Source organism: Conger conger, chromosome 4 (assembly GCF_963514075.1).
Source record: "Conger conger chromosome 4, fConCon1.1, whole genome shotgun sequence".
Lineage (NCBI taxonomy): Eukaryota > Metazoa > Chordata > Actinopteri > Anguilliformes > Congridae > Conger > Conger conger.
In genome coordinates this window covers 9,443,529-9,470,940 of record NC_083763.1, presented here as the reverse complement: position 1 = coordinate 9,470,940, position 27,412 = coordinate 9,443,529, and the positions used below count along the sequence as shown (strand labels likewise).

At 49.4% G+C, this 27,412-nt stretch overlaps 1 protein-coding gene across 1 annotated transcript in view; it reads left to right on the top strand.

Annotated features, from left to right (window-relative positions):
* The window catches only part of ncanb (neurocan b), a 131,912-nt gene that overhangs the window by 81,046 nt on the left and 23,454 nt on the right, over window positions 1-27,412 (top strand). The window contains exons 9-10 of the mRNA XM_061237793.1: window positions 6,905-7,021; window positions 20,935-21,048. Of these exons, the coding sequence (XP_061093777.1) occupies window positions 6,905-7,021; window positions 20,935-21,048 (231 nt within the window). The remainder of the gene's footprint in view (window positions 1-6,904; window positions 7,022-20,934; window positions 21,049-27,412) is intronic.

Genomic DNA, 27,412 nt, shown 5'->3' with positions numbered 1-27,412 from the left:
TCCCTAAACCTAACCTGCTTTTAGAGTTGTGTGTGCTCTGCGGCACATTTTGGCGGCGCGGCGTTGTTTTTTTGTTGAAGCGGGTCTCCCATGATAGGGGGCAGGAGCTTATCAGGCTTGTAGAGATGCATTTGAGCAAGCAAACCTGTGATCCCTGTCTCTGGAAACCTATTACAGGGCCCGGTAATTCTGGGAATGATGGAGCAGAGAGAGTGATGCAGGCTGTGTGTGTGTGTGTGTGTGTGTGCACCCGTGTGTGTGTGCAGAGGGGTGTCTGTGCATGTGAGTGTGTGTATGTACGTGTGTATGTGTGTGTGTGTGTAGAGGGGTGTCTGTGTGTGTGAGTTTGTGTGCACCTGTGTGTGTGTGTATGTACTCGTGTGTGTGCGTGTGTGTGTGTGTAGAGGTGTATCTGTGTGTGTGTGTGTGTGCTTGTGTGTGTGTGTGTGTTTTAAACAAACAAGGTGGGACGTGCATAGATGGTTCCTGATAGACTGTTGGCTCATTACTGCTAGAGGAAATTAAAAGAGCACATCCCCTCACACACACATGCACACACACATGCACACGCACGCACATACTCAATCACACACACAGGTACACACACACACACATGCACACGCACGCACATACTCAATCACACACACAGGTACACACACACACACATGCACACACACGCACATACTCATTCACACACACAGGTACACACACACACACATGCACACGCACGCACATACTCAATCACACACACAGGTACACACACACAGATGCATACACACACACTCACATGTCTGCACACAAATACACACACAGGTACATACACACACACACACACACACACAGGTACACACCCCTCCACACACACACAGGTACATACACACACACACACACACACAGGTACACACCCCTCCACACACACACAGGTACATACACACACACACACACACAGGTACAGACCCCTCCACACACACACAGGTACATACACGCACATACATACACAGGTAAACACACAAAGATAAAAAAAAACCCCAGATATATGAATTTCCATTCCACACACAACTCCAGCGCAGAAAGCAGGGCTTCCACACGGGACGAGCCAGTACAGCGCGCTGGAGAGCGCATCCTGCCGCGTTCCCCGCTTCATTAAGACAAATGACACCCGCGTGCTGTCCGGAGCCGTGGAACGGAGCCCAAAATCCGCACAGAGCAGCCGCAGCCTCGGCGTATATCTGTCTGAGGAGGGAAAACAAAGATGGATGCACAGCAGCCTGTAGCTCTGCTTCCTCATTCCGCCAGCCGGGCACAGAGAGGCGCAGAGATGGAGAGTACGAGTGGGACGATTCTTTAAAAAGTTGAGTGTAATAAATCATAAGCCGGTTGCATTGAGCAGAAAATCCCCTTATTTGTATGTGAAATCAAGTGGGCAGTCATCTTTCTCGCTCTCTCTCTCACTCTCATTCCCTCACTCTCCCTTGCTCTCTCTATCACTCTCATTCCCTCACTCTCCCTCACTCTCTCTCACTCTCCCCCTCCCTCTCTATCACTCTCGTTCTCTCACTCCCTTACTCTCTCTCACTCTCACTGTCCCCCTCCCTCTCTTTGTTTCTTTCATTCACTCACTCTCCCTCGCTCTCTCTCTCACTCTCTCATTCCCACATTCTCCCTCGCTCTCTCTCTCTCACTCTCCCTCACTCTCTCTCACTCTCTCATTCACTCACTCTCCCTCACTCTCCCTCACTCTCCCCCTCCCTCCCTGTCTTTTTCTATGCATTTTTACACCATCACTATCTGGCAGTCAAGGGGAACCACCGCCCCTCCCATGAGAATTGATAGGAATATCCTAACTGCATATACCATAGGGAGGGTAATATAGGATGCATAATCCTTTGATAAATAAAATGTGCACAAGGTTCAGGCAATTCTAGTCTCCTGTGTTTGTGCTTCTGTAATAAACAGCATATATTATTACAGTGTATGGGCGTTACTCTGTTCCCCGAGTGCACTCTCTGTAGCCTGGCTTCCATTCACAGATGGCGAAGGAACAGAATCCCATTTGTGAGACACAAGTCGTGACTAATTGCATGACTAATTGAACGGAATAACTGTCCTTTTCCTTGACTCCGGGCTCCGGGCTCCGGGCTGGCAGCTCTGACTGGGCTCTGTTAGCATTTGAGCACTGAGGATCTCTTTAGGAGTCAGTGGAGTGAACTGGGGGGGAGGGTGGGGAGACAGACAGATCACAGAGTCTACACGCGTAGCCTTCTGCCCGGCCCGGTTGGCTGGGGAGAGAGGGGCTGATTTTGTACAATGAGAGGTGAGATTTGTGCCCCCTCCCGGGCTGCAGAGCCGCAGTAAACCCTCTCCGTGTCTCCAGGCTTCGTGGAGAAAGGTGAACGCGATCATGTCCGCGGCCGCCCGCCCTTTTTCGTTCACCAGCCGCCGTTATTCACGGCCCACGGCGGTCGCCCCAGAGCGTCTCGGAGAGACGTCTGTCTCCGCCGCTGATGGTGAACGCACGCGTGTAAAGAACCGCGAAAGGTCACATCAGCGCCGGCTGTGCGTGTCATCCCTGAAGAGATTCGGCCGGCTTTAAAGGAAGGAGAAGATAAAAAAACGTCTGTCTTGTTCTGTAAAGCTTCACCAACTGACAACACCAACTGCTTTTTTAAAAAAATGCTGAACGTTCTAGAACCTGCCCAGACACTGCTCTGCAGACCTAAGACCCGCTCAGTAATTTTGGTTGCTAGTAAGATGCTAATGGCTTACAACGAGCAAAAAAAGACAAAGACATGATACTTTCTTCTGAATTATCCTCCAAATGAAAATGATAGAGATTTCTCATAAAAAGTATTCCAGAAGGAAAATGTTTTTAAATTTCAGACCAACACTGCTTCCTTGTTCACGTCCCATCTTCCACATTTCATTCTTTTTCTCTGTTTTTGATATCTGAGAGTTTTTGTAGTCTTTGCCAGTAGCTTATCACTATGGCAACTAAATCATCACTCACTCTTGAAGGTAAAATATAAAAAAGAACGGCTTTGCTAAATAAACCATGCCTAACCAACTGAGATGTAGGCCTACCGAGACATTGCCAGAGTGGCGTTATGTGGACTGCAGCAGTAACAATGGCTCAGAAGTTCTGAGCAAAGTTGTGTCCCAAGATACCAATGCAAGTCATTCAGAACTACAAGTCCCATGATCCATGCGGGGGCTTTCAAGGCCAGGCTTGATAAGGTGCTAGATACTATTTCGCTTTTAGGCAAACGTAAGCAGTAGGTACACTTTAGTGGTAGGAAAATGCAAGCATTGCTAGGTTGAGTGGTCTGTTCTCACAATTATGTTATGTCATGTCAGCGCTACTCAACTCCAAGTCTGCAGGTATTTGCTCCCATCGTGTGCTACACCACCTGATTTCACTAATTATTTTACCTGCTTGGTTTAGATAAGCCAGTTTGTGAAATCAGGTGGTGTAGCGCACGGTTGAAGCAAATGCCTGCAGACACTGTGGCCTGAGTTGAGTAGTGGCTGCGTTATGTTATGATATGTTGTAATTAGTGGCCATACATTTAATTAGCAGCCAAAACCACTGAGTGGACCTTTAGTTCTGGGGTAAAGTAAGTGTGTGTTGTCGATGGTGGTTCAGCTCATACACTAAAGCGACCTTTCACCTGGCCTGGCTGTGTGTGGACTGCTGTCGCCCCAGAGGGGCTGTGACGCCATGGCCAGTGAGGACCGGGCCTGTCGCCAGAACCCTCCATGAAGACTAATTGCGGGGGAAGGACACCGGGGCCGGACGGCAGCAAATAACCCTCTGTGAAGTAAAATGTCAGCCTATGCTTTTATTGCTGATGTTTCAGCCCCGGTGGTCATTATGGAAAGAACCCGACAGTGTGGTGAGTGGTTTTGTGTGTGTGTGTGTGTGTGTGCCTTTGTGTCTATGTGTGTCTGTGTGTGGAATACAGGCTGCTGCCGCTACCGTGTGTGTGTGTGTGTGTGCCTTTGTGTGTGTGTGTGTGTGTGTTTGCCTTTGTGTGTGTGTGTGTGTGTGTGTTTGCCTTTGTGTGTGTGTGTGTGTGTGTGTGTGTGTGTGTGTGTGTGTGTGCCTTTGTGTGTGTGTGTGTGTGTGTGTGTTTGCCTTTGTGCCTGTGTGTGTATGTGCATGTAATAAAGGCTACTGTTGTTGCTACTGTGCATGTGTGTATGTGTGTGTGTGTGTGTGTGTGTGTGTGAATTGCCTGCATGTGTGCGTGTGTGTGTGCGTGCGTGTGTGTGTCTGTGTCTGTCACGATGTTTAACTGGGTTAGTCATCTTGATACTCGGACAGCAGGGAACGAGCCTAATATTGTGTGTTGCTCGGGCTCCAGTGTATTGGTTTTTTACCACAATTCCACTTGATTTTTCAAATCATTTGCAGATATCTTGTCCGTGTGAGCAAGGTGCAAATTGTGTCTGGCAAGAGTGAGACATTGTGTTTGCTTCCTGGAATTAAGAGTGGAGTTTGTACGGATGCAATTTGCACAGATATCAAGGCTACCAGTGACAAAAGGACCCAGACACCTTCCCTTTTCCGTTAGCCCTTATCTGAAATCCCATATCACACAGGCAGAGTCGGGTAAGCCCACTAATGGTGGGGCTTCAGGCTTTTTGGCCTGGTCCCGGCAGTCTGCCATGAGTGCGGGGAAGGAGACTCGGTCATTCCGCCTGTCAGGAAATTGAAAAGGCCCCTCTGGCTCTTTCTCATCAGTCTACAGTGCGTCGATTTCATTGAGAATATAGTTCCCAAGCCAGAGCAAATTTTATCTATCGTGGCTTACATTATTAAATAAGCCGAGTTATTTGATGTACTGGCAGATCATCATGTCTCAGCCTCTAAACCTATCTGGAGCAGATAATAAAATGCCGCTAAATCTCTTTCTCCACGCAAGTAAGATAAAGTGTGGTTTCTTGCGCAAACGACCTTGCGCATTCCCCCTGCACAAAACCCGGCCTTAATTATGTCCTCATGCGTTAAACTTTCCCCCGTTCCAATAGTCACCCCCCCTCCCTTTTCTCCGCAAGAGCAACACGGTCATAGCTCACAGAAATATAACGTGTGTACATTACAGTAAAATGGCTCTGTAATGTGCAATAAAGATAGAGGCCCCTGTTCCGGCGTTTTCTGCGTAATGATCTCATAATTTATGGAGGATTCCTGGTGAGTGCGGCGCGACGGTTAGCGGTTAGCGTCGCCCTTCGCCGCCGAGCATCCGTCTTGATAAGCAGGCGGCGAGCTCTCCGGTCCGTCACCTTGCTGAAAGTCAGGCGCTGGGGCCTCCTCCATCTTCATCAGGGGCCATGAGGGGAGGGTCTGTCTGTCCGCATCTCCGCCCAGCTCTCCGCCCCTCCTATCTCCACCCGAACTCTCCTCCCTCCTCTCTATCTCTCTACCCCTCCTCTCTCCTCTCAAACTCTCCACCTCTCCTCCCTCCTCTCTGTCTCTCTGCCCCTCCTCTCTATCTCTCCACCCCCCCTCCCTCCTCTCTATCTCTCTACACCTCCTCTTCTTTTAAATTCTCCACCTCTCCTCTCTCCTCTCAATCTCTCCACACCTCCTCTCAAACTCTCCACCTCGCCTCTCTCCTCTCTATCTCTCTATACCTCCTCTTCTTTTAAATTCTCCACCTCTCCTCTCTCCTCTCAAACTCTCCACACCTCCTCTCTCCCCTCAAACTCCTCCCTCCTCTCTATCTCTCTACCTCTCCTCTCTCCCCTCAAACTCTCCACCTCTCCTCTCTCCTCTCAAACTCTCCACCCCTCCTCCCTCCTCTCTATCTCTCTACACCTCCTCTTCTTTTAAATTCTCCACCTCTCCTCTCTCCTCTCAATCTCTCCACCCCTCCCATTCCACCCCCCAGTGCTTCCTCCCCGGGCGTTCCTCAGATTCAATTCCAGCCTCAACGTTCAATATCCAGCAGCCATCTTCTCCATTTCCGCTCCTAATGAATTGCTTCCATACTCAAATGTGAAGAGGAGTAAATGTTCCTGTTGTGGTTCCTTTTCAAACCCCAAACCCTCCTGCCTCCCACCCTTGAAGTCCACAGAGACCAGAGTCAATAATATTAGTTAGTTAGTTAGTTAGTTAGTTAGTTAGTTTAGTTAGTAACCTTTATTTTAACAGGCAAAATTCCATTGAGAATTCACTTTTATACGGGTGCCCTGTGCCCTGAAATGAACAATTTCATCTGGTGGTGGTTCCGGCCAATGAGTTGCTTTCATTCTGCCTAGCGCCTTTCACCATGGGTGTCAGGGGGGCTGGGGTCGTGGTTGTGGGGGTAGGGTTCATGGTGGTAGAGGGTGGGGGGGAGTTATGATGGTAGGGGGTAGGGGGAGTCATGGTTGTGGGGGTAGGGTTCATGGAGGTAGAGGGTGGGGGGGAGTTATGATGGTAGGGGGTAGGGGGAGTCATGGTTGTGGGGGTAGGGTTCATGGAGGTAGAGGGTGGGGGGGGAGTTATGATGGTAGGGGGTAGGGGGAGTCATGGTTGTGGGGGTAGGGTTCATGGTGGTAGAGGGTGGGGGGGAGTTATGATGGTAGGGGGTAGGGGGAGTCATGGTTGTGGGGGTAGGGTTCATGGTGGTAGAGGGTGGGGGGGGAGTTATGATGGTAGGGTGTAGGGGGAGTCATGGTTGTGGGGGTAGGGTTCATGGTAGTGGAGGTAGGGTGGACCATGGTTGTGGGAGTAGTGGAGGTAGGGTTCATGGTGGTGGTAGGGGGATTCTGTGGAAGGCCGTGTCCGTGATATTGAATGCATAACCCAGCCTGCTAATGATAGCCTGGGTCAACGGGGTCACCCTCTAGCCCAAGCAGCTCAGATGACGTTTCCCGATTAACGCGCCCCGTGTCGCTGTCGCCCTTTTCCCCACAGCTGAGGACAACCCCTGCCACACCAGCCCCTGTCTGCACGGAGGGAGCTGTCTGCAGGAGGGCCGGGGCTACAGCTGCTACTGCCCGCCGGGCTACTCCGGGGAGAGCTGCGAGATCGGTGAGGAGCGCGGGGGTCGGGGGTCAGGGGTCAAAGGGTAATGGATGCTGGGCTGTGTGGAAGCGGCCTGGGCCACTCAGCCCGGTCGGTCTTGTCCCCATTAATGACTTTTCTTTTAAAAATGAGTAGCAATAGTAGTTGCAGTCATCATCATCACACACCACGGAACACTGGGGATTATGCTACGATGTGATATGTTACCTTTTGAAGTTTGGCGGTTCTGCAGGTTGATTATTTTTGTCCGTTGGTTGCCGGTCGGCTGTCTGGCATGAAATGACATTAGATTTATCTTTATTTAAACATCCACATTTTAAATCCGGTGGCGACACTTCAAAAGTAGCCCGATTTTGCAGCCCGACCTCAAAACTGCCAGCACTGTCACGCACAGAGGGGTTTAAACAGGATTCTTATGTCTATAAATACGCTAAGGCATAGCCAAGACATTATTCATTTATTTCCAAAACATTTATTTCTAAAACTGTTCTAACAATATATTAATGCTACCTTAATTACACTAATTAGGCAATACAGATTAATTCACAGTGGGCGGTTAACACGGTATTGATTAAGTTATCGAGTTTTAGCCTGAGATTCAATCAACATTAATTTCATTTCAAGTTGCTCATTACTTTTTGGTTACCTAAAATTGATTATCATCATGGCTAATAAAAAACTGAACCTAAATGTGATTATCATGAAAGAAGAGCACATTTGCATTTAATTATCATTAAATGTTCACTGTGAGACAAATGTTCACTGTATCCAGTCCATAGTGTGATTTTGACCATATAGTTTTGAGACCGATGACAGCATATGAACAGTTATATCATATGTACTGTATAATATGTTTGCCCCTACAGTGAACAGTCATACCATATGTAATGCATAATATGTAGGCACCACAATGAACAGTCATATCTCATGCACTGCATCATATGTAGGCGCCACAGTGAACACCATATGCCCTGTTTTATACAGTATGTTCATTGCCAGAATATGTGAATCATCAAAAGTAAAGTTGACTCTGTTGTATTAGACGCAGTGGGCAGCTCTGCTAAGAGAATTGACAGGAAAATGAATAGCCTTGCTATCTGTGGGCAGGGAACAGACCTGGACCGGGCTGAAATAAGTCGCTGTTCTGAATTCAAATGCTTTTCTAAACTTTACTGAGCTTGTCTGGATATACTCTCAAAAAGTGCGAACCCCACCTTCCGGTCTTCTCGGTCGGAATTGTAATTATGGTCCAATTGCGCCCAGCCAGATCAATCGAGCACAGAAATGTATTTGAACCAAAAGCAATTATGTAATTGACCCGGGTGTGGCAGGAAGGAATGCCCTGTGACAGGTGAGGTAGGGTACACGGGACAGTCTGGCTGCGGTCAGGATACGTTCTGCAGAAGATGGTGCTGATATGGAGTGACAGCAGCTGGGGAGAGAAGAGGAAGTGGGAAATGGCTTTGAAAGATCTGGGTGATGTTCTGGATGAGCTATACAGAGTCCGTCCAGGAGCACCCCGAGCCCTTGGTGGAGTAGCCTGTGATGGATGTGTGGGTTAAATGACGGGGGAGACGGCTGTCAAATGTTCCTCCGTGCTCTTACTGTGAGTGAGCCAGCGGGAGACTTTCCTGGACCTCAATTACTGCGATTGCTTCAGCTTGCCAGGAAGACAAAGAGTTAAAAAATGCAAAGCCTCGCCCGCAACGTGATATACAAGGCCCAAATGAATGCAATGTAATGGAAGGAGAAGTGTTTTATTTTTTGAAATGTCAAGCGGAAAAATTAACAGCACGCAAATCTGTGTGTGTGTGTGTGTGTGTGTCTGTGTGTGTGAGTGAGTGAGTGATTATCAGCATGTGATGGTGGCGCAGGGTAGCCCACAATCAAAATGAGTATTTGACATAAAGGACAAAGCTCAGATTAATAAAAAAAGGATCTGTGCTGACCATTGGTCACAGCTGCTGTAGTCCACTGGGAGAGGATGAGGAGGAGGAGGAGGGGGAAGGGGGAGTGGTGTATATCAGTTTTTAGCTCTGTGGGGATGGAGCAAGGACTTACCGGCAGATCAAAGGTCAAGAGCTCCATCACTCCAGAGACAGTGGTTTTTCGGGGAGGGGTTAGAGGTCAGAGGTCAGATGGAGTTATTGTCATGGGGCCTGATTGTTAACCAATTCACTTCTGTCTGCGAGCGCACGCCACCACCCCACTGATACGACTGTCTGACCTCCTCATCACTCACTGTAAATAATGATAGCTGAAGAAATGGGAAATTATATAGTTTTCTTTATATGTCAGTCGTAGGTCAATGCACAGTGAGTATATCAACACCTTAGTCTGTAATGTCCACTGAAAGCCAGCGGGGCTCCCACTCCAGTGATGGAGTCAATAACAGTGTAAATGCATCGCTTAACGAATTGGTTGCGAAATATTTGTCGAACTTAATCATTTCGAAGTGGGACTCTCGCTTTTAATGACAAGCACGCGCATCTTGTAAAACGAGAATGGCGTCATCTCAGTTCCTTTTACCTTGATACTTGCTCTGCAGAATAAAAAAATCTAGATGCGTTGAGATATTTTTTGGAAATGAATTATGTTTTGACGTGTTATTTGGTCTTTTTAAGACCAGCAGTGTAAAGATACGGTGTAGAAGTTCACTCCAAGGAGCTTCAGTAATTGGTTTTTCCCGCCCGTTGTGGAGTGTTTGGGAGACGGATGTCTACGGTGTTGGCAATATTAATTAAGACTCAGGGCAATCAGGATAATTGCATATTACTCGGAGCGCCTGACCAGACTTGTAATGACTTAACTCTTGAACTCTTGAAGTTTCTGACGAGACCGAAGTAAGATTAGAACGGAAACAAAATATTAATCACTTCCTTTATTTTTCTGTTAACACTTTACAGTAAGGTTCCATGAATTGGCATGAGCTAATGTAGTTGTTAACTAACTGTTACTGGTAAGTTGATCTGTACACCTCTGTTAATGTATATGTGTATAATTAATTCATTTTAACAGCTATTTATTTATTATGAATTCATATTGGAATGAAAAGGTCAGTTAATGTATTTGTTAATTGTAAACTAAGTTCATCCCATCTTATGGTTTGCTAATGTGTAAATATCATGTAACGAATATGTTAGTTAGTTGTTAACAAATGCATGAACTCATGAAAAGTTAATAGCATGCTTAATTAATGTATTTGGCCATCATTAATTCATGTTTACCCTTTACAATAGTTAATGCCAATTCATGAACCTTATTGTAAAGTGTGACTATTTTTCTTTCTTCCATAGCCATTTTTTTCCATCTTCAAGTCACCCTCATGTATATTTTTTTCTATTACCACTTTCTGATAATGTTATTCCCGCTTTGTGCGACTCTCCTCAGAATCATTACCATACATCACTGCAGTGTTATTACTGACTGAGTCAGGTAACAAGCTCCTCTTATTTCATTTCACTGTATTTCCGAAGAAATTGCATTTTAAGGCGAAGAGGATCTCCGAATTGAGAAAAAAACCCCTCTGAGATAATCCTGGGGATTTATGTTTTTCGATGCAATTATTTTCTGTGGGGCTGGGGGGGTGGGTGGCGGTGTGTTGGAGGGAGGGAGGGTGGGCATTTAGAGTCCCTGCATAATGTATGCTCGGTGTTCAGAGGGCTTGCGGGATGAAACATTTATGAGGTCCAGAGATCTCCACCGGAGGGAGGAGCGGAGCGGGGGCTTCGGCGGTGCCGGGGCTGGGGGGGCGGGGAGAGGACGAGGGGGCGCCGCAGGGGCGGGAAGTCAAGTCCGTCTCCCTCACCCCGCGGCCCTCCGGTCAGCCGGCGTGCTGGAGAGGGGTGACCTCGCTGGGAGTGAGGGGCTGATGAGGAAACGGGCCGCGGAGTGGTCCTCTTGTGTTGAGCGACGAGCTCTTCTCTCGCCGGCGTCTCGTTTGGATCGTTGCTCGGTGCGGGGCGGTTGGTGCGTGCGGCCGGGGTAGGTTGGGTGTGCCGTGAGTTGCTGGGCGGAACTCGGTCAGTGAGCGAGGGTGATTCTGAAGTCAGTTATCCAGGAATAGCAAGAATAAAGAAGAATAGTATATATATTTGTTAAATCTGTGTCCAGGTTTTAACTTTAAAAACTTAAGCTGCACTTGTTCTAAATTATTCTCAATTGTCTCTGTGGCAAATGAACAACTGTTTTATTGTGTTCTCTGTTACGGCATCCAAGTGGGATTCATAATTAACTGAAGGTAGCTTTGTGAATGTGGGGGGGCATGTGGAAAAAATGGGTGCCATGCAGTCTCCTGTTCGCTTTCGACTGCGAACCTCAGCCACAGCCACAGGGATTTCGCTGAATGAGACACAACACTGTCACTTCCAGTAGGTCAGATGGCTACCCTTGTGTAAAATCCAATTACCAGGTACCATCTGTTTCAAAACATAGCCTGAGCTGGTCAAACCGTATTGAGTATGGAGCTGGTCTGAACTGGTAAACCAGCTACCAGCTGTTTCAAAACCTAGCTTGAGCTGTATCTTTCAGCAGAGTACTCTCCCCACTCCCTCTGCGAGGGGGGGCGGGGGTTCGGTCTGATAACAGGGCAGGCCTGGACGCTTGAAGACGACAACCTGCAGCAGAGTATTTTGTAAAAGGTTTTCTTTTCTCTAAATTCCATGTATTGACATCTTCAGCCGAGTGGAGTTTGGCTGGGCTGACAGGCAGGTTGCTGGTGGGCGTAGACACACTCACGTGTATCGATCTGAGCTAAGGGGGGCTTAGCACTGAGCCTCAGCAAAAGGTTCGGGATCTCTGTCCCAGGCTGGCGGGGGGTTATGAAATAATTCTTTCTGTTCTTTAAATCCTCAGTCCCTTTGTTGTGAAATAGAACATAAACATAGAAAAACAACAGCCTTGTATAGGAAAAAGGACTGGATAAGGCTGAACAGAGTGGGCAGTGAATCTTGCCTGGCCTTCGTGGAAGAAAAGCGATTCTTTAGGGCCTGTCTTCCATTATGCTGAGGGGGGGGTCTAGATGCGCTGAGAAGCTGCTCTGCCTAGATCCCTGCGCGCAGATAACGGGGAAATTACGATGAAGGCCACGGGCCTCTTCCCAAGCACCCTGAAACTTACACGGCCAAGGAGAACAACGGCCCCTTCCCTTTCCACTCTGCTGCACCTTCTGCTGAACAAAATGGAGGGCGGCGCCGACGGAGTTCTCCACACCTCCCAACCAGTTCAGTTATTTCACAGCTAATACGGGAGGGCCATTGACCCTTAAGCCTCTCGACTGTGATGGGCCTCCGGGGATTACGTAACAGACGGCCTCCCTCTGGGCATTTTGGGTTTCTGAGGAGCAGCAGTGTCTTCATACGGTGCGGTTAAGACGGCTGAAATCCCATTGGTTCAGGTGTTGCCGTGGCGTTCCGAGCACCGCCCATATTACGGTCATAGGCGTGACCCGGACTGCTGCAGTCAGCCAGTCGTGGGAGTGCACAACGTGAATGTGCCTTCTCCCCCCCAACACAGCGCAATGGCACCATACAGAGGCAGCTCTGCCTCTCTGGTTATCAGCGGAGAAGACTCACTGCAAAAAAAACAAAAAATAACGAGTATTTTATTGACACTTAAAATCTGGAAATTGTTCTTTTACCGTTTTGCTAAATAAGATGAAACGATTGCCAATGAGGTAAGACCGTTTGAAAATTTGTTGTCAAGCAAATCTCGTCTCAAGATTTGCTAATGGCGTAAGAAAATTTCAGTTGTCAAGCAAACAATAACAATAATAAGATAGTATTTTCTACTTGAGAGAAGAAGAAAAAAGATCTTTAGTCTTGTTAGAGTGACAGTTAAGACAGTCACTTTTTGCAGTGCACTGGCTGAGAGACGGTTCTGAATCCCCTGTCACAACAGTCAAAAATGGGGGAGTTTAAAAGCCTCATCATGCATCACTATCCACACAGGTGTGAAGGTGTGCGGAGGTTGGTTGGAGTTTAAAGATTCCTCCGTAATAAAGTTCGGACTCAGTTACTGCTGAGTTAATAGGACAGATTTTGCACGCCCCATTGTTTAAACAGGGCAGGAAAACCATGAGAAATCACTGATTAAAAGGTTACGGGTTCCCTCCCTGCACTCTAGCTGACATAATGCTCTCCCGCTTAGATATTCTGTGGTTGCAGATGGATTATATTTTCTTCTGTTCTTTCACTTTCTCTTCAGTCTTCCCTGAAGTCATTGTTTCTGGAAAGCCTCTCTCCCTCAAAGCTCTCTCTTCTTTTTTCATCCTTTCTGTACCTTTATCGCTCTCGGTCTCTCTATCTCTTTAGCTCTCTGTCTCTTATTCTCTCTCTCTCTCTCCCCTTGCCTCTCCCTCGCTCTGGTGTGCCTCACTGCCTGCAGTCTGTTGTTATTTGGGGGAGTTTGTATGGAGATTGGCCTGTACTGCTGAGACAGGGGGGTGGAGGCATCCGCAAGGCCCCCCCAGCCCTCACACAAGCAATGCATTTCATTCCTGATCTAGGCCACCTCTGTGACTGCAGCCACCCCTCACCACACACACACGTAGACACACTCACACACACACACACCCTCACACGCATACACGCACGCATATACACACACACACTCACACACACACTCACACACACACATACACGCATACACGCACGCATATACACACACACACTCACACACACACACACACACACACATACACGCACGCATATACACATACACACTCACACACACACACACACACATACACGCACGCATATACACACACACACACACACACACTCACACACACACACACACTCACACACACACACACACACACACACATACACGCATACATGCACGCATATACACACACTCACACACACACACACACACACATACACGCATGCATATACACACACACACACTCACACACACACATACACGCACGCATATGCACACACACATACACACCCACACACATATGCACACTCACACACACACACACACACACATACACGCATACACGCACGCATATACACACACACATACACACCCACACACATATGCACACACGCGTACGCACACATACATGCACACACACATACACACCCACACACATATGCACACACACGTACGCCCACATACATGCACACACACATACACACCCACACACATGTACGCACACACATCCATACACATGCACACACACACTTACATACACACACACACATGCATGCACACATGCACACACAAACACACACACACACGCACATAAACATACACACACTCGCACACACAGACGCACTAGCACTTCACATCTCTGCTACGCTCTCAGCGAACGCCGAGGCGATTAGACGCGGGTATTAGAGATCTGACGCAGACCTCGTCTGAAAGCAGCTGAAATGGAGCCATCATCTCCTCAGCCTGTGAAGGCCAGGCACGCGCCGACATCCATCGCATTTGCATCGCCAGTCGCGGGGCTCCGTTTGACAAATCCGCGCGGTGAGCCGCGTTAACGCCTCCACCCCGCCCGCGCCAGGCGCGGGGGCGGGGGGACCGGGGACGGGCCCGGATCGGGAGCGCCGCGGCGGGAACGCCGAGCGGCTGTTCGGGAGACGGTCCCGGCAGAGCGGGCGGGTGATGGATGGGCCCGGCTCTCGCCTCGTCCGTCTGGAGCCGCGCCGCTCCTTAAGAGAGATGATTGGCCCCCGCCCGGCGCGCACGCTTCATTAACTCGGCGCACGGAGATGCGCTCCGAGGACGCGTCCCAAATCGGCCCGCCTCTCGCTGCCTCCCTGCGCCCGTGATCGGAGTCGCCTCGCCAGAGGGAACGGAGGTCTTTCAGCAATCAGCCTAAATGCGCCCGACCCCCTTTTTAAAAAACGCCCCGCGGCACCGAGAGGAGAGAGGACGCTGCTTACCCGCCGAAAACGGTGATGGACCCGGTTCTGTGTTCCCCCGGCGTCTCGCCCCATTAGACACAGGCCAGCCGGCTAACGAGCTCGTGCTGTCATTAGCACGCACGCATGCTAATGTATGCACGCGCTTTACATGCACCTGTCCGTCAGGGACGGTCTTAATTCACCCGTTCGGCAGTTTAGACGTCTTACCCGGTGCTGAGGAGGAAGGATAAAAGGGACGGACACGGTCGCGTCGCCGATAGAAAGTCGATTTACAAACGAGTGACGATGAGATGGGCGTTTGGAGTGTTAGCGCTAGCGTTAGCGCTTTGCTCCGGCCGGGGCGTGAGAACGACGCAGAGGCAGACTAATGCTGTGCAATTTCTTTGCTTTTGGCCCAAATTGATTTGGCATTTAGCAGAGTGTAGGTCTTTACGGGCTCTTATCAGGGCAGCGGGCGTGAATGTTGTCTCCAGAGTGGGGCCACCGGTGGAGAGGAAGAGCCCTTATCTCCCCCTCCTCCTCCCTGCAGCTCTGAGCGTGCAGGGCACCACGGGGCACCACGGGGAGGGAAGGGGCAGGGCCTCCTTCTGCCGCAGTGCTGCCCTAAATCACACAGGTCCCTGAGAGAGAGGGGGGGAACCAGAGAGAGAGGGAGGGAGAGAGAGGGAGAGAGAGAGAGTGAGAACGAATGAGTTTGGTCAGGGCTGCTCAACCCTGTTCCTGGAGATCCACCGTCCGGTAGGCTTTCACTCCAACCCTAACCAAGCACACCTCATTCACCTGCTGGACACATCATTGAGCTGCTAATTAGCAGAATGAAATATGCCAGATTAGGGCTGAAGGGAAAACCTGGAGGATGGTAGATCTCCAGAAACAGGGTTGGGCAGCCGAAGGCTGGGGAATGATACACGCTTTGATGAGTCACATTGTATGTCATAACCCTTATAACCAGCTTATAACCCTCTGTCTCTTTCTAAGGATCTGTACCATGCAGTAATGACAGTATTTTAACTGCATGCTGCTCCATGATAGATTTCGAGTTTCCCTCGAAAAACCCTTCGTGAAAATACTTCAGTCCAAAAGCATGGTTTTCTTTATTGGGATTCGGAGACTAACAGTAGGAACCACAGAGACAGAAAAGGGTCTGTAAGGTCACGGTTGGCCAGCCTTTCCAGGAGTGGCCTTCCCTCCGTCTTCTCCTAACTGACACCCAGCTCGACTGACAGCTGAGGGGGAGAGAGAGGGGCGAGCCGGGCCTGTTTCCGCACCGCCATCCCGAGGCTTGTTATTCGTGTGCGTGGGGGGGAAGCCAGCCGCCCAATAGGAGAGGCGAAAGTTTGAAGTGTTGTGACATCTCACCTCATTAGCTTCTGCAGCGGCGGGGTTGTGTTCCGCGAGGCCCTGTCTGAACACGGTAATTTCATCAGCGGCCCAACCCCGTTCTGCCTGGTGAAACCGCCAGGCTCATCCTTATCTACCCAACACACGTCAGCCTGTCGCCGGGCGTCGCCGAGCTACTGAACACGGCGCCGGCTTGAACGTCCTCAGCGCTGAACACTCGCCTCCTGGACTGACCCAATTACTACACAGACAGCGTCTGTGCTTTCCCAGCCTCTTGTGATAAGGCTAACGATTTTAGTTTCGTCTCTCAAGTAGAAAATATGAGCTTTTTTTTTTAAGTTACTCTTCACTTGTTGAGTGAAATTGTCTTCCCCCTTTGGCATATCTTGAAATGAGTCATACTGTCTCGCCGCGCTGACAATCACTTTCTTATTGAGCCGAAAGGTAATAGAAATAAGATTTTAAGACTTTTTAAATATAGGACTGAAATGTGACTTGACTTATTTTCTAGACTTCACTAATCACCCATTTACACTGACTCCTGTCCTTGCCTACACTGATTTTAATGTAACCGTTATTTATACAGGGTAGGTTGACTGAGCACCCACATGCTGTTCTGTTATCCCTCCCCGGCAAGACATGCATCCTTTGAATTGTGGGAGGAAACCAGAGTACCCGGAGGAAACCCACACAGGCACGGGGAACACAGAAAGGCCCTCTCTGGGATATAAACCCGGAACCTTCTTGCTGTGAGGCGACGGCGCTAACCCATCCGCACCTATCAGCCTCACCGCGATGTTCCTCTGTTCCGGGAGCCGTCCGTGGCGGTATACTCACATTACCGGATTTCTCAGTCTCTAATTTTGCGCGCTGCGCGCTCTCCCCCCTCCTAAACGAATTTCCTCCTTGACATTTTGAAGTTCACAATATCTCCTCTCTAATTGATCAAAACGCTGTTTGATCTGCGAGGCGCTGGCATTTAATTTGGCGTGGTGGGCCCCTCGCCCGCCCCGGTCGTGCCAAGCCGCCTCTGACAGGCTGTGGCAGGCTCGTCTGAGGGACGGAGAATAGACGTCTTTACACGGCCGCGTGCGCATCCTTCATCGTTTATTCATTATTTATGCCCCGTTTGCGACGCTACGAGGACTGGGCTTTCTAGCAAAGCCAAACATTTAAAGGGGAGTTCGCTGCAGTCCGTAGCTTCACGAGGTATAAATGGAAATTTCCAAAAGGATAAATTCCCCACAGATATTAGGAAGCATTTTTTTTTCACACAGAGATTGGTCACTTTGTGGAAGAGCTTTCCAGGACGTGTAGTGGAGGCAGAAACACTGGGGGGTTTTCAAGACGGTGTTAGATAGTATTTCGCTGTTAGGCAGACTAAGCATTAGGTACAATTTAGTGGTAGGAAAAGGTGAACATTGCTGGGCTGAATGGCCTGTTCTCACCATTATGTTATGTTATGTAGTGTTATGTTATGTTAGGTCACTATCAGGGATGTGGTACGTAAATGAACATAATTATGTTCACAGAAACCCGTCTCTCCCTCTCTCCAGCTAGCTCCTCTGCTGAATCCATAAAGCAATTCTCACTGAAAAGACAAGACTATTCACATTTTGCCAAGGCAATTACAATGAGGACAATCATTAGCAGCACAACGTGCATTGCCCTGAAAGAGAGTAATTTATCCTTCAAACATTAAATGGTAATAAAATAAAGTCGAGACAGCGCGGAATTTCAATGCACTCTTTCAAACTGCCATTAGGTTGCCGTACGTCTTTGGCAGACGGCCGCAGTTCCGGACCCTCTCAGGGAATTCGGGGAGCTTTCCTTGCATCCTAAGTGCGGTCCGCGGTATCCGGCGGCGGCAAAGGGGTCAGACGGGAGCGCTTTTATATTCGGCCAAAAAAAAACAAGAAAAATGGATTCCCATTTGAATATGACACGGAGAAAACCACACCGAGCGGCAGTGGGGTTTTCACCGAGCGGTGTTCGGCCAGGGCTGTTTCCAGCGCGGCGGTGTTTTAGCCGGCTGTGATCCCTGACAGCCGGAAGGTTCTCCGCTGCGTCCGACGCCGCGTCGCATCCCGGCGCCCGTCACTCCGGCCCGACCCCCCGCGGCGGACGCTAGCGCTCCGTGTGGCGGGGACCGCGGCGGGGGGGGGGGGGGTCGCCGTATCCTGGCGGCCGGAACGGCGGCGCGTTCCTCCTGACGGACGCCGAACGGCGGATCAAACGCCGGAGCTGTCGGCCGCTGACAAACACTCATATTCTGAATCGTTAAAGCTTGAACTCTGAGGTGCCGTCAAGCCACACACACGCTCCTCTTAATGCGGGAGAGGCGGTAGACAGCGAGAGATATCGATCTTTGCTTTAATTCTCCTCAGCAGGCCTTGTTACCTGCCTGGATTCATTGCCGAGGAGCAGACGGTTGGCGGTTGGCGGGGTCTGGTCTCGGGCGGGGCTGAGGTTTTTTACGCGGCCTGGGGTTTGGGAACGCCGCCGCCAGGGCTGGGATTGAGAGCGTAAATCCGGCCAAAGTGAAACCAGGAGAGAGGAAACAGGACAATCCCGTCTGGCACAGGACGGGCTCCGCCCGTTTTCTGGAGAGGCGAGAACGAACCTACTCAGGAAACCTACTCATTTGTACCCAAGGAGAACATTACTGTCCTTTCAGGGTACATTTGGGAAATTTGATCCTTGAAGAGCAAAAATGTACCTCCGCTGTACCATTATTTCTGAGAGTGTAATTTCGCCCCCGTTGCATCCGTGAGGCAGGCCTCAGCGTGGGGGTCGGGGGAGGGGGTCAGGGAGGGGGACGGGGGACGGGGGAGGTGGAAGGGGAGGTCCCTCTACTCACCTTGACGGGGCTCATTTTGGCGGGGGGGCGGTCAGGCGTACCCTCCGGCTGCTGGGGGGGGGTATAGTTTCTCGCCTCTGTAGTTTCCTCCATTTTGTTTCTCTTTGTGCTCCGGCCCCCGTGCCTGACGTGACCGCAGCGAGGCCTGTCAGCCTCCGACAGCTTTTTGATGGCCGCGAAATGGAAAATGGCCACGGCCCCCCCGCGTGGCCACTTAGCCGGTCGGCGCATTTTCGCACTTACCGTTGATACGAGCGGGATAGGGCGACAGGCCTCCCCTCCGATGGCCCAATTTTCCTCCCTTCCCATTACAGTGAGAGGTGTTTTTTCACACACTCGCCGCGTGATCCCACTTCCCTGCATGGCCGCCCAGGGTGGGTTCGGTTTCAGCCGCGTTGGTTTGGCGGGATTCGTTCGGCCTCCGTAGGGGTCCGTCAGACCGACAGGCCTGAGCCCAGAATGTTGTATCCTGCGGAGTTCAGGCTTGGCCACACTGCACGGCAGTCGGGACTACTGGAAATTCACGTTCATGAATATGAACCTCGGATCGGGAGACATCTGGACGGCCTGTGTGGCCGATGCGGTTCAGACGTGGACGCACAGCGCGACAGTCGCGAATGAATTTCAAATCGGTTGGGGAGACGGGTGCAGTTGACGGCCCCGAAAAGTGCGAAGGAGAAGTGTGCAGTGCAGTCTTTGTCTAGACGCGCAAACCCACACTGCTGTCAGTGCGGATAATATAGCCGGCTGAGTCCCTCCTCGACGTCTGCCCACAGTCGGAACGCCACTTTGAAGAAAAGGGCAGTGGTTTATGGGAGCGCGCTTCGCCTCGGTGCAAAAGCTGATTAATCCAGCTGAGGAACGGGTCGTCCTCTCAACATTAAGGATCTGAAGCACCCCCAGTCAGGCTCGGGTGAGGCTCAGATGGTTCTCGGCCGAAATGACACCAGCTGTGTTCGCAACGATTCTGCCCTCAGGCCCAGATAAGTGTGAGAATTACTGTTCAAACCCCTGTCTTTCCCAGTGTCTGGGATCTTGCTTCGTTTGCTCGAAGGAGCAGTAATAACTGTGTCTGTGGGTTTTCGTGTGGGTGTTTGAACCTCGTTCTGGGGTCGGCGCATGTAAAAATACTGCTTTGTGTCTGAAAAAGCTGCTACGCTGCAAAAAATCTTCTTACCAAGTAACAACAACAACAACAACAAAAAAGTCTTAACAAGTAGCTTAGTCTTATATTTAGACTTTTTTTCTATCACACTAAATGGGACAAAAAAAACTGCCAATGGGGTGAGAAAATTTGACTCGTTCCAAGACTTGCCAAAGGGGTAAGAATTTCACTTGTCAAGCAAACATTAACTTAAAACAAGCAACTATTTTGTATATAAATAAGATAAGATCTTAAGTCTCCTTACTCCTAAAAACGCTTGTTAAGACAGCCATTTTTGCAGTGTTTGCACAGGAGAAGGAAATGAAAGAAGTCAGGATGTCTTCACTTGTTTTGTTTGTCTGAGGTATCCTTCACTTTTCACAGTGCGTTTTAAGACGGATTCTGACTCCCTGTGTTCAGTAGACAGTCAGGTCTGACTGCAGTATCAGTGTGTCCTTGAAATGTATTGAAACAAAGATCATTCAGACCCGGTACTGATCGAAGTAGTCAGTTTTCTTCCAAATCAGGCCCCAGTTTAAAAATGGCTTGAATCTCCAAGGTGGCTGTATCTCGAAACTGCCGGTACGTCGGTGTGTGTTTGATAGCTACGTGAGTGTGACGGTTTGAAATGATCAAGTCTGATGCCATTTCTCTTACTCCTGCTGCTGTTGTTTCCTTGCCACCGCAGACATCGACGACTGCCAGTCGAACCCGTGTCAAAACGGAGGGACCTGCATCGACGAGATAGACTCCTTCGTCTGCCTGTGCCTGCCAAGCTATGGAGGGGCGACGTGTGAGAAAGGTGAGATAAAGAGAAGCTTACATGCATCCGCGGGTCTCTCACAGGAAAACACGTCTCTAAAGGCAGGGGATCTCAAACTCAAATCCAGGAGGGCCGCTGTGTCTGCTGCCTTCTGATGTCTTCCTGCATTGACGTGCTTCATTTGAGTCACTGATTGGGTGAAAGGTTTGCACACCTTGTTTCCAAGGCCTCAATTGGCTGCTTATTGAAAGTCACAGAAACTAGCTACGGCCCTCCGGGACTAAAGTATGAGATTCTTGTTTTATGGAAAAAATATCATTGAGAAAAAATATATCAATGCTACCACAGGAGACAAAATACTTGCAGTTCAACAGGCTTACAGGTGTTCCTTGTTTTTGTGAACATCATTATCCAAAACTAGTGAGCATGGTTGGAGATTTGAAAAACAAATAACTCCACAACGATGAGAGCAAATGTAATTTTACAGCTAACATTAGTGGAAATTTCACAGTGTGCAACCTTTGAATTTTATCCGCACAAAATTAAAATAGGATAGCTAACTGATTGCTTTGAGTTAAGCAAACAGACTCAAACTGAGTTTACGGGACTGAATCTGTTTTGTTCAAAGGAAATGTTAGTGGGTTTTCATCGTTGTGAATGATAAATGCCTTCATGTGGTTGAGCTGCTGAACAGTGCTGGTCCTGATGTTCCTCTGAGGACCAGGTGTTTTCCTGGTCCCCCTTCCTCACAGACACACACACACACACACACACTCACGGTCCAAGTAAGCCACAGTAAATAAGGGGTTTGGGAACACACATAATTGGAAATACACATTTCCTCCGATGGCCCAAATCCAGCCTGTTGTGATGAGTTCCATCCCCCCCACCGGTCTGTCTGCTGGAGCTCTTCCTCACAGTGCCCTCCCCCTCTGGAGCTCTTCCTCACAGTGCCCCCCCCCGGTCCTCCCCTCAGCTAGCAGCAGTGGAGGGCTGCAGTCCAGCTCCTGCCTCCTGCTCACGCCGTGGAGTAATGAGGTGTGGACGATCGATTCCTCCCCCTGTGCAGGGAGAGAGAGGCCGGGGGGCCGGGGGCGGTTTGGGGAAAGAGCGCACCTGAGGAGATGAGGAGGATCCTGGGACTGATACACACAATACGCACGCATACGCATATACACGCACATACACACACACAATACACACGCATACGCATATACAAGCACATACACACACACACACAAACACACACATACGCACATGCATGTGCACACACAAACACATACAAACACACACATACACACACACAAACGCACACATACGCACATGCATGTGCACACACACACACGTACAAACATACACATACACACACACACAAACGCACACATACGCACATGCATGTGCACACACACACACGTACAAACACATGCATACACACACACAAACGCACACATACGTACATGCATGTGCACACACACACATACAAACACATGCATACACACACACAAACACACACATACGCACATGCATGTGCACACACACAAACACACACATACGCACATGCATACACACACATGCACGCACTCAAACGCACACAACGCACATGCATGCATGTGCACACTCGCACACACACAGACACACACACTCACACTCACACTGCACACACACACACACACACACACACACACACACAGAGGCCCTGACCTCCTGCCTTCAAACAGACCACTGAGCCGTTGACAGGGATGAGAGCAGAGCAAGAGGGAGGGAGGGGGGGGGGTCAGTTATTAAAAAACCTGCAGCCTCTCTCCCAGCACGCCCCCGCCCCGCACCCTGCTCTCACACACTCACACACACACTCTCCCCACCTCGCTCTCACACTCTCACACACTCACACACACACTCTCCCCACCTCGCTCTCTCACACTCTCACAAACTCACACACTCGCTGCAGCAGGGACCAGCTCTTTAACCGCCTTCATGGTCGACCAGGGCCAGCGTGCAGGAGGGCACCCGAGGCTACTCTTCCCCCCGCTGGCTCATGTTTACTGTAGGAGGGTTAATTATTAAACAGCAACATCGTGAACATCACACCACAAAGTCTCTGTGCGGTACAGTAATGTGCTACTGCTTCATGAGCTCAACCAGGCTGCGCTCATTCCAGAACGCTTGCATTCGTTTCTAAACACTGAATCGAAAGAGAGAAATAATTTTCACACTGAGTCAGCTTCTTTGCTCATTCTCATTGAATAATTTCTTCTAATAATTTGTTACTTAACTGAAGCTTTTATCCAAGGTAACTTTTAGTTGATTAGACTAAGTAGGGGACAACCCACACTGGACCAATGCAGGGTTAAGGGCCTTGCTGAAGGGCCCAACAGCTGTGCAGATGGGGCTACACCGGGGCTTGAACCAACCAACCTCCCGTGTCCCAGTCATGCACGTTAGCCAGTTGGCTACAGGCTGCTGATGTCCATATTTTCTCAAAGTTAACCGGAGTAATCTCTGAAATCTTCGTGTTCACCCGCGCGTCTCATTTCTCGAGATCTAATCTGGAGCCGGCCTCGTTTCACACGGAACACCTCGGACCTTCGAAGCCGGCCCCCTTCCCGCTGACATTCCAGTTTCCATGGAGACCGCGTTTAGAGTCGATAAGTTTCCCCGCTGAAAGCGGGTCGGCCCGGCCACGCGCACCCCAGCGGAGGCGTGAAGACTCCGAGCCCCGGCCCATTAGAACCTCTCGGCCCTCCCGCCGCTCCGCGGGGCCAGATTTCGGGATCGCCACATCGTCCCCATGGCGATACAGCTGGGATCCTTCAGTCTCGAACCTTCATTAAATTAATGGAGCCCTCCAGTCGCGCTTCTGCCAGGAAGATTGATTTGGGAGTTTTGGGAGCAGCGTACCATTACCGAGCTCTTTGCTCTGCAAAAACCTAAAAATTAGTCACCCTGCAAAAAATGGTTTAACAAGCGTTTTCAGTCTTGTAATAAGCTTGTTTTAAGTTAATGCTTGCTTAACAAGTGAGATTTTCATATTCCATTGGCATGAGAAAATTGAAATGAGTCAAACTGTCTTATCTCATTGGCAATATTGTTCTCTTTTTTTTATCAAAAAAGGAAAAGAAATAAGGTTTTAAGTCTCAGTATAAGACTAAAACACTTGTTATGTCTTCGTTTTGCAGTGCAGTCTCAACAAATATTTGAGTCCTATATTTATACTTAAAATGTCAATTATATTACTGCTTTGTTAACAATATTGCCGTGTGAGGTGAGTGTGAGCGTGTATTACTGCAGTATATTCAGTATATTCAGTATATTCCTGGGGTAGAAAGATTTTACTTGTCAAGCAAACTTAAAACAAGCTAATATTTTCTACTTGAGAAAAAAATATATACTATTGTAAGTGTCATTACAAGACTGAATCACTTGTTAAGACAGGCTGTATTGGCAGTGTGCTTTTGGCGTTTTAAGATGGCAATATCGGGGCGTCGTCATGATATTTCTCGATGACACGCTCAGGATTGATGTCTCCTTTATCGCCCGTCACCCCCAAAGCCGGAGTCGCGGCTCTCCGCCCCTCTCAGCGGATCTCCGCGTGTCGCCCAACATCCTGAGCGCCCGGCAATTACGCTGTCGTCCGCGCAACTGACAACTCGCACTTCACTACCGCGCCTTTCCACGGTTAGCGTGCAGCTACCCCTCCGCACTGCGAACGCCCCAACTATCCAAACTCCCAACTATTCGAACTCCACCCGAAATGAACCGTATCCGGCGCGATCCGCCCCCTCGACGTTGTTTGCAAACAGAAATAAAAAGGCGGCTATTATACCGCACCGTTAATTACTCCCAAGGCATGCCGATGCACTCTCGCTATCTCTGAGGAATTTAATTATTTTAGAAACTGACAGTTTATCTTATCTGTTAATTATTCATGTTACCTTCTTTCCCTCGCTGAGGAGGAGGTGGTCTTTGATAAACAGCTAATCCCCAAAGTGTTGTTAATTGGCCTTATGGGCTATTAATGTAAGTCTTGCTGGAGCGTCCCTAAAGGACTCCACTATGAGGCTGGAGACAGACATGATCCACAGAACGCTCAGGAAGAACAAATACAACGCACCAAACCCATTCATCCTCGCTCCCTCACACACACACGCACACACACACACACACACACACACATCCATCCGCCGCGACTGAGCCGTTGTCATATCTGTTTTCCATTCAGCTGATATTTATATCCAAGTGGGGACCATTGTGTTCATTCTTTCCCAGCCTCGTCGGTTGGCTCAGAAATTGCATGAAGCCCACAGAAGTGCGTAGATACGCTTGCCAGCGGTGCGGCTCCTTCAGGCTAGCCTTAGGCCCCCCGGCTCAACCAGACGCAAGCTCCTTGTCATGTCGGACTCTTTGAAGCTTGATGCGTGTCAGAGGCGGCAGACTGAGTGACAGATGGATGGCGAAGGCGGAGCGCTTTGCGATGACGAGGCCTGGTATTAGCCTGAGCTGCAAACCGACACACTCCGTACAGGCCTAGCGGTTAGCGGTCTGTACTGGACGGTGATAGAGGCTTTTCCATAGACGCTTCAGCGAGCACGCTGTGAAATTATTTTTCTCTCTCCGTCCATTTGGCAATGTTAATGCTAATGAAGGTCTATTGATTCTAATGACACATTGCGAGGGACATGTGTAAATAATTAAAAGGAAGATTGAATGGAGGATCAATTTGAGGAACCTTACCATGCAATGAGCACTCATAATATCCCCCCTCGACCAGTAGCCTGGTGTAAAATCCAGCTATGACCAGCTTGAAATTACCAGCTACCAGCTGTTATGGAGTATGGAGTATGGAGCTGGTCTGAACGGGTCAACCAGCTACCAGCTGTTTCAAAATATAGCTTGAGCTGGTCAAACCATGTTGAGTATGGAGCTGGTCTGAACTGGTCAACCAGCTACCAGCTGTTTCAAAACATAGCTTGAGCTGGTCAAACCATGTTGAGTATGGAGCTCGTCTGAACTGGTCAACCAGCTACCAGCTGCTTCAAAACCAAGCTTGAGCTTTTTCGGCAGGGCTGTATCCTGTTTCATGTGCCCTCAGCATCTATAGGCTTAGCACTGATCTCTAAGTCTGAAGTTAACTTCCAAACAAATGCTGAGACACACTGAACCTAAAGCTGGAATCAGTCTATTCGGGGGAAAGGCGAAAAAAAATATTGCTGTTACGTGAAATCCAGACCGACCGTTTTTTTTTTTCCAAGGCGTCCAATTAAGGCAGACCAGTGTACTTGCGTGTTACATCTTCTCGTTGGTTTCTTTCTTGTTAAATTTGGGACTTAGAGCGGTACCGCACCGTGGTGCAAGTTCGCCGCGGTTGCATGAGCAAGCGCTGGACACGAGCGGAGGGATTCGGGAATCGGGAGATCCTCTCCCGGAGAGTCACCCTTCCCCACTCTGGGCCTGGTATCCCAGCATGCCGTTCTCCTCCCTCTGCCAGCATAGGGGAGTGAAGCATAACCCTTCTCTCCAGTGCTTTCTAATAGGCTCCCCAGTGCCCCGTCTCTAATTGCTTTTCTATAAAACAGAGCTCGCTCCGTGTCCAACGGCGAATGTCTGAAACCCGCTAAAGCCCTGAGCCTGTCTGCTCAAAGCGCCCCTAATAAGTGCTGGCATGTACCAAACGGGCGTATCCCCGTGTTTACTCCTGTCCAAGCGCTCCCTCTTTCCTGCTTTTCCGCAGAAAAGAGCGCTAATGGTGTCTCGTCCGCGGCACGCTAATGGTGCTTCCTGGCTGGGCATCCGCGCTGTTTTACTGACCCTCCCTCCAGGCTCCCGTCGGGGCTTCTGGGAAATGTAGTGCATCCAGGTAGCGGGATGGAGCGAGCCAGGCCGCTGCATTAAAAACGCATTAGTGGCCCGAAAACCTTAAGAAGGCCATGGGAGTGGGTTCAGAGAGGGGCGTTTTTGCAGGCCTGAAAGCCACAGCGCTGGAAAGATCACGTCCTCCAATGGATGAGTCACCCCAGCCTCTCACCGCCCAACCCCCGGCTCTGACAGGGCCTGGCTGCACTCTCAGCAGCCCCTGACAATTTCAGCCTACGCGGTAAAGCGTTCGGTGTTAAATCAGCTCTCCATGTTGGACTCAGACTTTAAAAAATAACACGTATTTTAGTCTTCCATTGAGACTTAAATTCTTATTTCTTTGACTCTCCTCTCTTACTAAAACACACAAAGGTGTTGTCAATTAGGTAAGACAGTTTGACACATTTCAAGATTTGCCAATGGAATAAGAAACTTTTACATGTCGAGCAAATCTTATCTCGAGATTTGCCAATGGAATAAGAAAATTCCACTTGTCAAGCAAACATTAATTTAAAGCAAGCTAATATTTTCTACTTGTCAGAAAAAAGATCTT